Here is a 15679-nt window from a genome sequence, read left to right as displayed (position 1 = left end):
CACGCACTTTCCCTCTCGCCCTTCCCTGTCCTGTCTCTCTGCACCATATCTCTGACAGGAATTAATGCAGAAATGCCCCCAAAAGTATCAAATTATGACGAGTCGGGAGAAGAACAAGCTATACTCTTAAATTTCCATGTTCTTCCTTTATTAATGCCATCATGCGACTGCTTCTCTCTTACAGCTTGAGTTATTGAGAGTAACATTCGTATTTAGCCTTTACGTTGATTAGTTTATGGATGTCGGCTAAGACTTCCGGCCGCAGTCAGAGGGCGGATGTGTAGGATGAAGATGCAGGTTCTGTGGAGTGCGGACAGGGTACTGAACAAGACACAATGACAGCTCTTTTACAGCTGTGCTTGTTTCCTGTCCAGGGCTTTTGTTCTGAGTCCTGATGTTCCCTTAAAAGCAGGGGAGAGGAGGAGTCTGTTTACCGCTCCTCGTTGCTCTCTGCTCGAACATCTGGACACCTCCCCTCCCTCCCCCCTCCCTCTGTCGCTCGCTGTGCCAGATGCGCTCTGATTGGTCGAGGCACGACCTGAGTGGCGAAAGGGCCGGTCTGTCACGTCAACAAACCCCCCCCCCCAAAATGTGTGGAAGTTCCGGAACGTTGAGGAGTTGTTTGCGCCGTCATGGACGACGTGTCCCGATGTCGGGTTCACCTCGCCGGGAAGCTCTCCGTCTGTCCGCTGAAAGTTTGCGAGACACGCCCCGATAAACTTCCCTGATCAATTTCCCCGCGGAGCATCTGTGATCGCCCCGGGGGCCGTGAGAGAGGGAGCGTGCGGCGGCCGGAGAGAGGAGCAGAGCCTCCCCCAGACGCCCCGGCTTCCAACCCTGTTCTCTATTGCCCACGACTGGGAGGATGGGAGGAGGAGCTGTGGATGTGGGAGGAGGGGGAGGGAGGAGGGAGGGGTGGAGGGTGGGGGTGGTGCGGAGGGTGGGGTGTCCGCCAGGCACTTCCTCACGGTGTTAATCATCTCCTCGCTCCGCCGGGTGCTGGCGGAGCGACAGGATCGTCAGCGTGGCGGTTATGGAGCGCTGACGGCTTCGTAGGCGTGGCGTGGCGTGGCGGATGATTGGTGTTCGGACTGGGTGTCCTGTCTGTCTGGGTTTGGGTAGAGACAGCCTCACATGGATGACTGTCACAGTCACTCTGCAGGCAGGTGCTGAAGGCTTCGGCCTGGAACCACTCTGTGACTGATAGAATCTGACAAAGGGCTTTTTCTGTCAGAAACACTCACACACACACACACACACACCTATCCATGGCTCTATTCTGCACCCACTCTCTTCCTAACACACACACACCGACTGTATACAAACACACAACTACTGTATACAAACACATACATACACACACCTCCAATGTATACACACAGATACCTACTTTTGACACATACTGTACACACAAACACACACACACCTACTGTAAACACACACAGATTAAACATACATCCATAAACACACATCAAACCCACATCCACAAACACACTCACAGACAGCCCCACACACACACAGTTCTCTCCCAGCTCTCTGTCTCTGCAGGACCTCAGAGGAAGTATCTGTCACCTCTTCTGAAACACTGTCTTCCTTAGAGGAAACACCATCACTATCTCTTCTGAAACACTGTCTTCCATAGTAGAAACACACTCACTGTCTCTTCTGAAACACTGTCTTCCTTAGAGGAAAAAACACCACCACTATCTCTTCTGAAACACTGTCTTCCTTAGAGGAAACACCATCACTATTTCTTCTGAAACACTGTCTTCCATAGTAGAAACACACTCACTGTCTCTTCTGAAACACTGTCTTCCTTAGAGGAAAAAACACCACCACTATCTCTTCTGAAACACTGTCTTCCTTAGAGGAAACACCATCACTATCTCTTTTGAAACACTGTCTTCCTTAGAGGAAACACCATCACTACCTCTTCTGAAACACTGTCTTCCTCAGAGGAAACACCATCACTATCTCTTCTGAAACACTGTCTTCGTCAGAGGAAACATTATTATCTGTTTTAAAACACTGCTCAATCTCTGCTCTGAATGGTTGAACTCCCAATGATCGAGAAAGAGAGAGAAAGAATGAGAGAGACAGAGGGAGAGAGAGACATGGAAAGACAGGGAGAGAGAGAAAGAGAAGGAGAGAGAAAGAACGAGAAAGAGGGAGAGAGAGAGAGAGAGAGAGAACAAGAGAATGAAAGTGCAAAGCACTGTAGTCCTCCTAGCCCCTCCAATCCCCTGTTCCAGAGACACTCCTCATCTTCCCCCTTACACAAAGGACACAGGCCTCCCTCCTCTCCTTCCTCATCCTCTGCTAAGGTTACCATGTTCCTCTCCTCCTCTTCCTCTCCTTTCCCTCCTCCTCCTCCTCCTCCTCCTCCTCCTCCTCCTCCTCCTCCTCCTCCTCCTCCTCCTCCTCCTCCTCCTCTCTTCCTCCTACTCCTTTCCTTCTCTGCTAAGGTTACCATGTTCCTCTCCTCCTCTTCCTCTACTTCCCCTCCTCCTCTTCCTCCTCCTCCTCCTCTTCCGCCTCCTCCTCCTCTCCTTCCCCTCCTCCTCCTCTCTTCCTCTTCCTCTTCCTCCCCTCCTCCTTTGCTAAGGTTACCATGTTCCTCTCTTCGTCCTCCTCCTTTGATAAGGTTACCATATTCCTCTCTTCCTCCTCCTCTGCTAAGGTTACCATGTTCCTCTCTTCCTCCTCCTCTGCTAAGGTTACCATGTTCCTCTCTTCCTCCTCCTCCTCTGCTAAGGTTACCGTGCTCCTGTCCTCCCATGCTGGGTGCTGTCAGTAGCAGTTTAGTTCTCCTCTGGAAGGAGTAATTACATTCAGTCCTGCTGTCCTTGAGTAGGATGCTACTGTTCTTCATGTAGACACACAGATAGGAGATAGGATATTGATACCACGGCCTGCGTCCACACACACACCCCCACGCACTTACGCGCACACAGACACACGCACCAACCCCACCCATCGGCATGGGCCTCGTTCCATCAGAATGTGAATAAATGTGAAAACAGCTCAGGGCAAAAGGAGACGACAGCTTTCAAGGGGAATGAGAACGCAACAACACCTGGTGGTGTGGGAGAGAGGGAGGGGAGGAGAGAGGGAGGGGAGGAGAGGAGAGAGGGAGGGGAGGGGAGGGGAGGAGAGAGCGAAGGGAGGGGAGGAGAGAGGGAGGGGAGGGGAGGAGAGAGGGAAGGGAGGAGAGGAGAGAGCGAAGGGAGGGGAGGAGAGAGGGAAGGGAGGAGAGGAGAGAGCGAAGGGAGGGGAGGAGAGAAGGAAGGGAGGGGAGGGGAGGAAAGAGGGAAGGGAGGGGAGGAGAGAGGGAGGGGAGGAGAGGAGAGAGCGAAGTGAGGGGAGGAGAGAGGGAAGGGAGGAGAGGAGAGAGCGAAGTGAGGGGAAGAGAGAAGGAAGGGAGGGGAGGAGAGAGGGAAGGGAGGGGAGTAGAGAGGGAGGGGAGGAGAGAGCGAAGGGAGGGGAGGAGAGAGGGAAGGGAGGAGAGGAGAGAGCGAAGGGAGGGGAGGAGAGAAGGAAGGGAGGAGAGGAGAGAGCGAAGGGAGGGGAGGAGAGAGGGAAGGGAGGGGAGGGGAGGAAAGAGGGAAGGGAGGGGAGGGGAGGAGAGAGGGAAGGGAGGGGAGGAGAGAGGGAGGGGAGGGGAGGGGAGGAAAGAGGGAAGGGAGGGGAGGAGAGAGGGAAGGGAGGGGAGGGGAGGAAAGAGGGAAGGGAGGGGAGGAGAGAGGGAAGGGAGGGAGGGGAGGAAAGAGGGAAGGGAGGGGAGGAGAGAGGGAGGAGAGGAGAAAGGGAGGGGAGGAGAGATGAGGAGAGGAGGAGAGAGGGAGGGGAGGAGAGAGGAGGGGAGGAGAGAGGAGGGGAGGAGAGAGGAGGGGAGGAGAGAGGAAGGGAGGAGAGAGGGAGGGAGGGGAGGAGAGCCGGGGGAAGCGTGCGTGAGCTACCAATGTTGTCGCGGCGCGGCGCACAGTAGGCAGAGTTTACCCTTGACAGGGTCAGGAGGAGGGCGGACAGGACGGGGGGCGGACAGGATGTTGGCGCTGTCTGACAGGAAGTGAAGGACTCTTCCTGTCTGGAGGCTTCTTCTTCTTCTGTCATTGAAAGAAAAACGGCTGTGTCGTAAACTTCCTGTCAGTCCCCCAAAATGGCTGTTGATTTACTTCCTGTATTGCTCTCTCCGCCGTCTGTCAAGGAGAGGTCCCATTGGCTGAGCATGTTCCCATGGCACCCCGTAGGAGTGACCAGGAAAGGCAGTCAACTTATTTATCCTTCCTCACTGAGAAAACATTACAATATATATAATATATTCTGCATTCACAGTAATGTATGTAAGCTCTATATATGTTTTTATAAGAGAAAATGGTGGTCAACATGAATGTTGATGTCAGATGCCATTATAACAGGATTTTTCGTGACAGAACCGCCAGCCAGGAAATCTCCGCTGGAAGGCTGGCCCAGGGTGTACTCTCTAAATTGTTATTCTAGATTCATCCCTCCTCCCATAAACCCCCTACCACACACACACACACACACACACACTGTCAGCCTGATAGCTGCTTCCCTGTACTCTGTGTTTTGGGGTGTTGAGTCCTTGGGCAACGGCAGAGAAGACAACATTTGATTTTACATTTGAAAGCGTTTATTTAGCAAGAGGAGTCCCACACAGGAGCCTTCTGCAGCCGGCCAGGCCGAGCGGCACCCCCCTGCACCCCTCTGCACCCCCCTGCACCCCCCTGCACCCCTCTCTCACCAGGAAGCGTGCACCTAAATCAGCTTAGCAGTGTTTCTGCTGCGGCAGTCACTCTGTGTCCTGCTGCTGTAGGCCCTGGGCGGGGGGGGGGTGAGGGGGATCTCATATCAGCCGTAAACACATTTAGCAGAGAAAGAGAGAAAGAGAGAGAGAGAGAGAAAGAGAAAGAAAAGGGGGGAGAAGGGAGAGAGAGAACCATGTTTGAGGTGAGAGAGCAAAGACCAAGAGATCAAATGGATCCGAGGATGGAAAAAAAAGAAAGGAAGAGATGGAAGAAAAAACAAATGAAACCGTGTCTTCCCTCCTCTCCCCACACCTGCTATTAATCATCACTTCATCATCAATAATGTCATCTGTGCAGAATCCCATCATCTCCACAGTCATCACCTGCAGGCTCGTTCTAGAGGCGGACTGCACCCATCATCAGGATCAACGTCCGTCCCTGCGGAACCTTCTGGCGCACGCGTGGAGTTCACACCAGGTTCTGGGTTTGACTGACGTTTCAATCTCCAGTCCTACGGCTCCTCAACGTTTTTGTGAGAGACGCAAGGGTCGCTGAATCTCCCTCCCCCGCCGTCACACTTCCGCGCGCGCTAATCCCTCGCTCCGCGCTGCTGTTCCGGAATCTTCCCCACTGCGAGCGACAGCTTACGAGCTTCGCGTCACGACCGCCGAGAGACGCCGCGATCGATCATCCAGCTCGTGCCTCCTCACTGCGGGAGGAGGAACACAGGGCGTGGATCACCCCGGAGGCCGACTCCCTCTGGAGGGCGGGAGGAGGAGGGGAGGAGGAGAGGAGGAGGAGGAGGGGAGGAGGAGGGGAGGAGGAGGAGGGGAGAAGGAGGGCGGGAGGAGGAGGAGGGGAGGAGGAGGGGAGGAGGAGGAAGGGAGGAGGAGGGGAGGAGGAGGAGGGGAGGAGGAGGAAGGGAGGAGGAGGGGAGGAGGGCTGGCGGGGGACAAGAGGGCGATCACAGCAGATGATGACTCACAGCTGTGTGGAGGGTGTGTAAGGGGGGATGAGATGGTCCAGGTCTCTCTGGTTGTGTCTTGGAAGGCCCACAGGCTCCCTCCACCTCCGTCAGTGCCTGGAGAGATCAGGTGTAGGCTCACCCACACACAGCTGCTGCAGCACCCAGCGCTGACCACTGACACTGGGGGTGACACTGGGGGTGACACTGGGGGTGACACTGGGGGTGACACTGGGGGTGACACTGGGGGTGACACTGGGGGTGACACTGGGGGTGACACTGGGGGCTCCTCTGGAGGATTGATGATGGAGGATTTTGCTCATTCATTTGGGTTTCTTTTTTATTTCTGGTACTTTCTCTGTCTGTCTGTCTCTCCTGTTGCTCTCACTCTGTCTTTCTTTGGTTCTTTCTCAGTATCACTTTCTCTCTCTCAATCTCTTTCTTGCTTCTCTCTCTCCCATTTGCTCTCTCCCTGCCTTTCTTTGTCTCTCTTTAACAAGCTCACCCTCTCTCCCGCTGTCATTCTTCCTTCCTAGACTCCCCCCTCCTCCCCGCCCCCCTCCTCCCCCCCCCCCCCACCACCCCCCCCCTTCTGTTCCAGTCTGGTTGGCCGGTGTGTTAGTGCCTCTGAGGTAGGGGGCGGAGCTGGCTGCCTCACCTGTTGGAGGGCGGCGGAGCGAGGCCAGAATCTCCCGGAGTCCTCGGCGGGGGTTGGAGCCGCTATCAGGGCTGTGAGCTGAGTGAGGGTGGCCTGCATACTAACTCTGCTGCTGTTCCCTGCTCAGAAGCAGGGGGCACTGTCTGCTGCAGAAGATCCCTCTCTCTCCCTCTCTCCCTCACTCCTCTCTCCCATACTCCTCTCTCCCTCTCTCCTCTCTCCTTCACTCCCTCCTCTCTCTCTCTCTCCCTCACTCCTCTCTCCCTCACTCCTCTCTACCGCACTTCTCTCTACGTCGCTCCCTCCCTCCTCCTCTCTCTCTCCCTCAATCCTCTCTCCTTCACTCCTCTCTACCCTAGTCCCTCCCTCCCTCCCTCACTCTCTCCTCCTCTCCCCCCTTCTTCTCTTTCTGTCATCTCCCCTCCTCTCCTCTATTTGTTTCTCCCTCACTCCCCTCCTTTCCTCCTCTCTCCCTCCACTCTTCTCCCGTCCTCTGCAGTCCCCTGCCTTGGCTCACCAGCTTCAGACCAGTTCTCCTAGTCTGGAACCCCGGCCCTGGTACTACTGGGTGTTGTGGTTCCTGAGTTCCGCTTCTGTGTTCTGCTTCTGAGTTGTGGTTCTGAGTGTTCATCAGACTCACAGTGACTACATGGGTGGGATGTGGTGACAGGTGCCTGGGATAGAGGGAGGCCTGTCTGAGGTTCCCCGCTCCAGGAGAGACCAGGAGCTGAATATAACCCCATGAAATATGGAGAAAGGCACACTTCTGGCCCCGAGCCCACTCACCCACTCACCAAATCACCCACTCACCACGCCCCGGGCTAGGGCCGTCACACAGCCCAACACACCATTACCATCTCTCCCTGTCTGTCTTCATCTCTCTCTCTCTCTCTCTCTCTCTCTCTCTCTCTCTCTCTCTCTCTCTCTCTCTCTCTCTCTCTCTCTCTCTCTCTCTCTGTGTGTCTGTCTTTATCTCTCTCTTTCTCTCTTTTCATCTTTTCATCTGTGTCTTTCATCATCTATCTCTCTCTCATTAACTTGCTGTCTATTTTCATCTCTCTTTCTCATCGTCTCTATGTTCATCCCTCTCTTTCTCTCGCTTTGTCTGTTTTCATCCCTCACTCTCTCTCTCTGTCAATTCACTTCGATTCAATCATGCGTTATTATTTCTCTCTCTTTCTCTCTCCTGTTATGACTGAAGAGTTTGGTATAGCTTTTTGTGATTCCAGTGTTGAGACCCAGTTGCCAAGCACTTTGCCAGGTAAAAGAAATGTGTTGTAATTCTCTCCCGCGATGGAGAGAGGTGCCCACAGACGAAAGCAAAATAAAAAGTCTTTAGCATCATGAGGTTCCTGCCAGAGGCCATTTTGGCTCCATCCAGATGGTGTGTGCCAGGAGCCAGGATGGATGCCAGTTTCCCCAGCAATCTCAGACACCTGTGATGGATGGCCCAGTGGGCTAGGCTACACAAACGCAGCTGTGATTGCATGCTGCAATAATGGGGCAGGGGGGGACCTGGGAGAGGGAGATAGACAGAGGGTTTTATAAGGCTCCATATTGCTTTGAGCTGATACACAGCGAGAACAGATTCAAAGCTCGGAGAGTTTGGAAGGAATCGCTGCAGGTCCCACACAGCATACCTCCCTCTCTCCATCACTCCCTCTCTCTCTCTTCCTCTCTCTCTGTCTCTCTCTCTCCCTCACTGTGTTAACTCAGTTCAAAAACAAGTCAACTCAAGCACTTGCGTGCCTGCGGTAAAAGCAGAAAGTCCCCTTGACTGACACGGGAGCCAGTTGTGTTTCATATTATTATCCTTCTTTTTTTTGGACCACTTGACCTCAGCAAGGAAACATTTTGAAATGTTGTTGTGAATGTTGAGGAGAACATTTAATCCTTTAAACCCTTGAACGTGGATAATATTTAACCCTTTAAATCCCTGAATATGGACAATATTTAACCCTTTAAATCCTTGAATGTGGACAATATTTAACCGTTGTCATGTGTTTGTCTTCAGAGGGACATGTTGGACATCAGCCAAATCATGAAAGATCTCGCCAGCATGGTCCACGAGCAGGGAGACACCATCGGTAGGTGTGTGTGTGTGTGTGTAGGGGGGGAGTATGTATGTGTGTGTGTGTGTGTGTGTGTGTCTTGAATGGAGTGGGGTTGTCCTTCTTATTCTAATTGGCATCATTGTGTTGTAGAGTCCATGTCCATCAGCCCAGCATGGATGACCTTTATATGACCTTTCAATTTGTGCTTCAAATTCATTTTCACTCACCCTAATTCTGCCAAAGTGGGTGTACTTGTGTGTGTCTAGGTGTGTGTGTGTCTGTGTGTGCCCCAGGGGTCTCTATTTATAATTAGGGTACTTAACATTTTAGCTACTGAGTAATGTGGCTCATTATGTCGAATATCATACAAGTTGCATTGTCTGGTTCTCTGGCGCTGTTTGTATTAGTTGAGGCATAAAGAGAAACGCTAGAGAGGAGTTATGGAGGATAACAGATGAGAGTAAAGTACAACTGAGTACAAAGTGCTTCTGTTTCCTCCTGTGAGAGGATCTCTGCTACTGGGGGGGGGGGGGGGGGTTGAGTGTAGGAGTTCTCTAACTTTAGTGGCTTCAGTGCTGCCTTTTCCTGATGTCTGAATTCAGGTAACCCCTATACCCATATCTTCATGATTTACTCTGATCCAGGTAACCCCTATACTCATATCTTCATGATTTACTCTGACCAGGTAACCCCTATACCCATATTGTCATGATTTACTCTGACCAGGTAACCCCTATACCCATATTGTCATGATTTACTCCGACCAGGTAACTCCTATACCCATATTGTCATGATTTACTCTGATCAGGTAACCCCTATTTTCTTCCCCCTGTTTCTGCTTTCTTTCACGTTCCCCTCTGTAGTACCTCTGCACCCTTAATTTGAGAAACGCCTCTATAACTCTTTTGAATTGTTCTGGCTGCTGACAGGTTGTGTGTCCTGTAGTGCATGCTACAGCCCACCTGTAGAGGAAAGGGAGAGGACAGAGAGAGAGACAGAGAGACACAGAGAGACAGAGAGATACTGACAGACACAGACAGATAGACAGACAGACAGACAGACAGACAGAGACACAGACAGACAGACACAGAGAGACAGAGAGATACTGAGAGAAAGAGAGAGACAGACAGACAGACAGACAGACAGACAAGAGACAGGGGGGAGGAGGAGCAGAATGAGAGTGAGGGAGGGTGTGTGTGTGGGGGGGTGGCTGGGTGTAGAGAACAGCGCTGAGCCATGAGTGAGATTCAGAGATGCACTGTGCTGGGTAGTTCACAGCCATTACAGAACATAATCACACCCTGGATCACTGCCTGCAGATATAGAAATAAAATAACCCTCCTCTTCTCCACTTTGCTACCTCGCACATTTCTGTCCATGTGTGTGTGTGTACAGGTGTGTGTGTGTGTGGCTTTCATGTGTGTGTGTGAGTGTGTGTGTGGGTGTGCATGAGTGTGTGCGTGCGTGTGCGTGGGAGGACATAAACACATCCAAGAAGTTTGGGTGAGAGCTTTCAGCTCGCAGAGGCAAAGCTGGGACGAGTCGTGACTCCCGGATTAATGTTTCACTCCTACTCTGACTCCTGCAGCCACACAGAGTCACAGCCAGGGGCAGCTGGACAGGATGTAGAGTCACAGTCAGCGGCAGCTGGACAGGATGTAGAGTCACAGCCAGGGGCAGCTGGACAGGAAGTAGAGTCACAGTCAGCGGCAGCTGGACAGGATGTAGAGTCACAGCCAGGGGCAGCTGGACAGGAAGTAGAGTCACAGTCAGCGGCAGCTGGACAGGATGTAGAGTCACAGCCAGGGGCAGCTGGACAGGAAGTAGAGTCACAGTCAGCGGCAGCTGGACAGGATGTAGAGTCACAGCCAGGGGCAGCTGGACAGGAAGTAGAGTCACAGCCAGGGGCAGCTGGACAGGAAGTAGAGTCACAGCCAGGGGCAGCTGGACAGGAAGTAGAGTCACAGCCAGGGGCAGCTGGACAGGAAGTAGAGTCACAGCCAGGGGCAGCTGGACAGGAAGTAGAGTCACAGCCAGGGGCAGCTGGACAGGAAGTAGAGTCACAGCCAGGGGCAGTTGGACAGGAAGTAAAGTCAAATGGGCCTTCTTCTATAGAACTGCTATGTCACCTCTGTTCCCAGATCTCTTTCTCATATAGACAGACAGACAGACAGACAGACAGACTGTCTCTTTGTGTCTATCTACCTCTGTCCCTGTGTCTCTATCTGGCTCTGTGTCTATCTACCTCTGTCCCTGTGTCTCTATCTGGCTCTGTGTCTATCTAGCTCTGTGTCTCTGTGTCTATCTAGCTCTGTGTCTATCTAGCTCTGTCTCTCTGTGTCTATCTAGCTCTGTGTCTATCTGGCTCTGTGTCTATCTAGCTCTGTCTCTCTGTGTCTATCTAGCTCTGTGTCTATCTAGCTCTGTGTCTATCTAGCTCTGTCTCTCTGTGTCTATCTAGCTCTGTGTCTATCTAGCTCTGTGTCTATCTAGCTCTGTCTCTCTGTGTCTATCTAGCTCTGTCTGTGTCTATCTGTTTCTGTCAGATACCAACATGGGAGTGACTCATAACATCATGCTGACCGGGCGTCTTCCTCATGAGCAGACAGAACATCCAGACAGAGACAGACAGACAGACAGACAGACAGACAGACAGACAGACAGACAGACAGACAGAGAGAGAGAGAGAGAGAGACAGAGAGACAGAGAGACAGAGAGAGAGAGAGACAGACAGACAGACAGAGAGAGAGAGAGAGACAGAGAGAGAGAGAGAGAGAGAGAGAGAGAGAGGGGGGGGGGAGAGAAGTATTCTTTCATTTACAACTGGTGAATCAAACATTTGTTTTAAATTGGGAAAATAATTGTAATTGACGTTGAATGCATTCTTACTTGCTGTAGTAAATATGTGTGCAGGGAATTAGGACAAGTAATTTGGATCATTCCTACATGGCAAATAGGTTTAAATGTTTGAGTTCTACCTCAAGTGTGTATGTGTGTCTGTTTGAGTGTGTGTCCTTCAGGACAACAAGAAGTGTGTCAATCAGGTTTACATACAGCACTCCGAGTGTTGCCTTCAAGCATGCCCATGCATTATAACACAACTCCTCTATTTGTGGTGAGGGTGTGTGTGTATGTTTAAATATTAGTATCTGTGTGTGCATGTAGGGACATGTGTGTGTGTGTGTGTGTGTGGAGGGCCCAGATGCACAAGGACACCTAGAGAGCAACAGGAAATGAGCAGTAGGCCCTCCACCACGAAGCTCTCAGATAAATGAGATTTAAAAGTGACAGCGTCATGATGAGAGGGACGTGGGTTGCTTTCAGTCTTACGGAGTCTGAGTGTCCTTTACAGTCTGTATAGACAGACCTTTACTTTACACAGTCCGTAAAGACAGACCTTTACATAGTCTGTATAGACAGACCTTTACACAGTCTGTATAGACAGACCTTTACAGTCTGTATGGACAGACCTTTACAGTCTGTATAGACAGACCTTTACTTTTACACAGTCCGTATAGACAGACCTTTACACAGTCTGTATAGACAGACCTTTACACAGTCTGTATAGACAGACCTTTACAGTCTGTATGGACAGACCTTTACAGTCTGTATAGACAGACCTTTACATTGACACAGTGTAAGGATGAGATCTCTGTCAAGGCAGGCCAAGGATGCATGACAATATAAAAGTGTTGACTTGGTTTTATGAGCAACGACGTCGGATCATGCTACCAATCCACAACAGAGTGGCTAGCATGAGTGAGAAACGTCTCTCAGATAGCAATTATATACATGAGCTGGACAGTACAGTTATAGTAACCAGACAGAAAATCTGCACATCACACAGTCTGTACACGGTCCTGTACACAGACTGCCTATACAGACCTTTACAGTCTGTATAGACAGACCTTTACAGTCTGTATAGACAGACCTTTACAGGTCTATATAGACAGACCTTTACATTTACACAGTCTGTAGAGACAGACCTTTACATTTACACAGTTTGTATAGACAGACCGTTACACAGTGTAAGGAAATCAGACCTCAGCTAGCAGGCACAGTGTAAGGAAAGCAGACCTCAGCTAGCAGGCACAGTGTAAGGAAAGCAGACCTCAGCTAGCAGGCACAGTGTAAGGAAAGCAGACCTCAGCTAGCAGGCACAGTGTAAGGAAAGCAGACCTCAGCTAGCAGGCACAGTGTAAGGAAAGCAGACCTCAGCTAGCAGGCACAGTGTAAGGAAAGCACACCTCAGCTAGCAGGCACAGTGTAAGGAAAGCACACCTCAGCTAGCAGGCACAGTGTAAGGAAAGCACACCTCAGCTAGCAGGCACAGTGTAAGGAAAGCAGACCTCAGCTAGCAGGCGCAGTGCAGCAGTGGCATCTCATCTCCAATAGTGCATCAGCACAGAGCGGCAAAATCAATGTCATTTCATAAGTTCATGATTGGAACCACAGGGTGTCATTTGGGATGATTAAAAAAACACGGTCATCTTAAATCAAGATATCTAAACCAAAACATGATGCTCTCTTAAACAGTGTACTGTTTCTCTAACCCCATTCCTGCCTGTTGGTTTTTGCTTCCAACACACTCATATGATATGATTCAACACTAATTATCTGATAAACTATTATTGAAATCAGGTGTGCTAGATTAGAGTTGGAGCAAAACCTTACAGGCAGGTAGCTCTCCAGGAACAAGGTTAGAGATCCTTGCTGTAGAGTGTGTGTATGGTGGATGTTTGTGTGAGGTGAGTGATCATGTTGTTTGATGTTTCATTCCAGATAGTATCGAGGACTACATACACACCACCACATCCAATGTGGAGACAGCCAATCAGGAGCTAGCGAAGGCCAGTCATCACCAGGTACACTTTCCGGCTCCTCCCACCTGTGTTACTGTGTCAGTGTGTGTGAGTAGCGACTTTACATTCTGCATTTTATTCATTTAGCAGATTTATCGAAAGCAGCTTACGTATGGATGATTACGATTGCCTGTGTGTTTTCTCCCATTTATGAATCTGTACATTTTACAGGATACACATTGATTCCATCTGTATTTGTTGGAGCTTGAAATGTATTTCAGTTGAATGGAGACTTCAAATTGCTGCGTTGAAACAGTTAACTCTGTATAATGAGACAGGCCAGTCAGCAAATGTAATTTCTTGGTTTGAGTATGGTAGAACAGGACTTTATCACATTCTTCTGGATGTAGAGAAACCTAGAGAGCTTATTTTTCATGTTCCACAAGCTCCTGCCTCTGGCTCAATCACACATACAAAAAGAGAGCAGTAGACAAATTACATTTTCGCCCGAAGTCTTTTACAACACAACAGATCTCACACTCCACTACCACAAATGTGAATTTTCTTTGTCTTTTTTCTTTTATTTTTACGCAGAGGTAATGAATTCGAAGTTTTCATTTCGTGAGACAAGTTTATTGTCTATGAAAGAGAACTACATTAATGTGCAGCGGAGGGGAGACACAAACAAACGGTTGTTTGGAGCGTGTCTGTGGCTGGAGTGACGAGAATATGCTCATTTGGTTGCGAACCAGTGATGTTTTATGAAAAGCCGTTTCAAGGCGTCTCTGGTTTTCGTATCCAGGACGTATGAATCCCTGACTGTTATGTTGCATCTCACCAGAGCTAAGCAGTACTGCACTGTGGGCATCCAACCCTCTGGCTGTCCTACATAATGAATAGACTTAAGTGCCACAGGGTTGAGAATAGGTAAAGGTTTTCTTTTTCTGTTTGAACACACACACACACACGTAAACATGCCCACACATGTACACACACACACACTCATACAGTCATGGATTGTTTATTGTGTCTCATGAATCATTGTAATCTTTCCGACAGCAGTCAGTGAGATCACCAGCTAGCTAAGCAGTACACTAGTTGGCCCCAAAGTTTAGAGGGTGTCTCTCCTCTGTTTCTCCAACCCTTCCTCCTCTCCTCCACAAGTGAGTGTGCGAGCGGGCAAACGAGCAAGTGGCAACAGCTCTCTCATTAATTGTCATTTCATTATCTGAAGGAGAGCTGAGCCATGACTGAGCTCAAGCTGAGCAATTTAGCTCTCAGCCAATCCAGGCTGGGCCTGGTCTCCTCTCTGTCCTCCTCTCTGAGTACAGCATAGGGGAGAGGGAGAGGGGGAGAGAGAGTGGGAGAGAGAGGTGGGGGGAGAGAGAGTGGGAGAGGGAGAGGGGGAGAGAGAGAGGGGGAGAGAGAGTGGGAGAGGGAGAGGGGGAGAGAGAGGTGGGGGGAGAGAGAGTGGGAGAAGGGGAGAGAGAGGTGGGGGGAGAGAGAGTGGGAGAGGGGGAGGGGGAGAGAGAGGTGGGGGGAGAGAGAGTGGGAGAGGGAGAGGGGGAGAGAGAGGTGGGGCGAGAGAGAGTGGGAGAGGGAGAGGGGGAGAGAGGTGGGGGGAAAGAGAGTGGGAGAGGGAGAGGGGGAGAGAGAGGTGGGGGGAGAGAGAGGTGGGGGGAGAGAGAGTGGGAGAGGGAGAGGGGGGAGAGAGAGTGGGAGAGGGAGGGGGAGAGAGAGGTGGGGGGAGAGAGAGTGGGAGAGGGAGAGGGGGGAGAGAGAGTGGGAGAGGGAGGGGGAGAGAGAGGTGGGGGGAGAGAAAGTGGGAGAGGGAGGGGGAGAGAGAGAGGTGGGGGGAGAGAGAGTGGGAGAGGGAGGGGGAGAGAGGGGCCGGGAGGGAGAAAGAAGGATTTATCAGGGAGCGATAGTGAGAGGGAGATGTGTTGTAGAGGATAATGGATGGATGTGGATAACAGAAGACAGATAACGAGATTGAGGGGGAAATGGAGAGAGAGAGAGAGAGAGATGCAGAATGAGAGAGAGATGCAGAATGAGAGAGATAGATGCAGAATGAGAAAGAGAGATGCAGAATGACAGAGAGAGATGCAGAATGAGAGAGAGATGCAGAACGAGAGAGAGAGAGAGAAAGATGCAGAATGAGAGAGAGAGATGCAGAAAGAGAGAGAGATGCAGAATGAGAGAGATAGATGCAGAATGAGAAAGAGAGATGCAGAATGACAGAGAGCGATGCAGAATGAGAGAGAGAGAGATGCAGAATGAGAGAGAGAGAGAGAGAGAGAGAGAGAGAGAGATGCAGAATGAGAGAGAGATGCAGAATGAGAGAGAGAGATGCAGAATGAGAGAGCGACATAGAGAGAGAGACAGACAGAGATGCAGAATGAGAGAGAGATGCAGAATGAGAGAGAAGACGG

At 50.8% G+C, this 15679-nt stretch overlaps 1 protein-coding gene across 1 annotated transcript in view; it reads left to right on the top strand.

Annotated features, from left to right (window-relative positions):
• The window catches only part of tsnare1 (T-SNARE Domain Containing 1), a 63085-nt gene that overhangs the window by 23612 nt on the left and 23794 nt on the right, over positions 1-15679 (top strand). The window contains exons 8-9 of the mRNA XM_084669198.1: positions 8406-8478; positions 13228-13310. Coding sequence (XP_084525324.1) covers positions 8406-8478; positions 13228-13310 — 156 coding nt within the window. The remainder of the gene's footprint in view (positions 1-8405; positions 8479-13227; positions 13311-15679) is intronic.

This window comes from Hypomesus nipponensis, chromosome 2, assembly GCF_054491055.1.
Source record: "Hypomesus nipponensis isolate SF chromosome 2, ASM5449105v1, whole genome shotgun sequence".
In the NCBI taxonomy this organism is placed as follows: Eukaryota; Metazoa; Chordata; class Actinopteri; order Osmeriformes; family Osmeridae; genus Hypomesus; species Hypomesus nipponensis.
The sequence above is the reverse complement of the archived record's forward strand: the minus strand, read 5'-3'. Positions and strand labels throughout refer to the sequence as shown.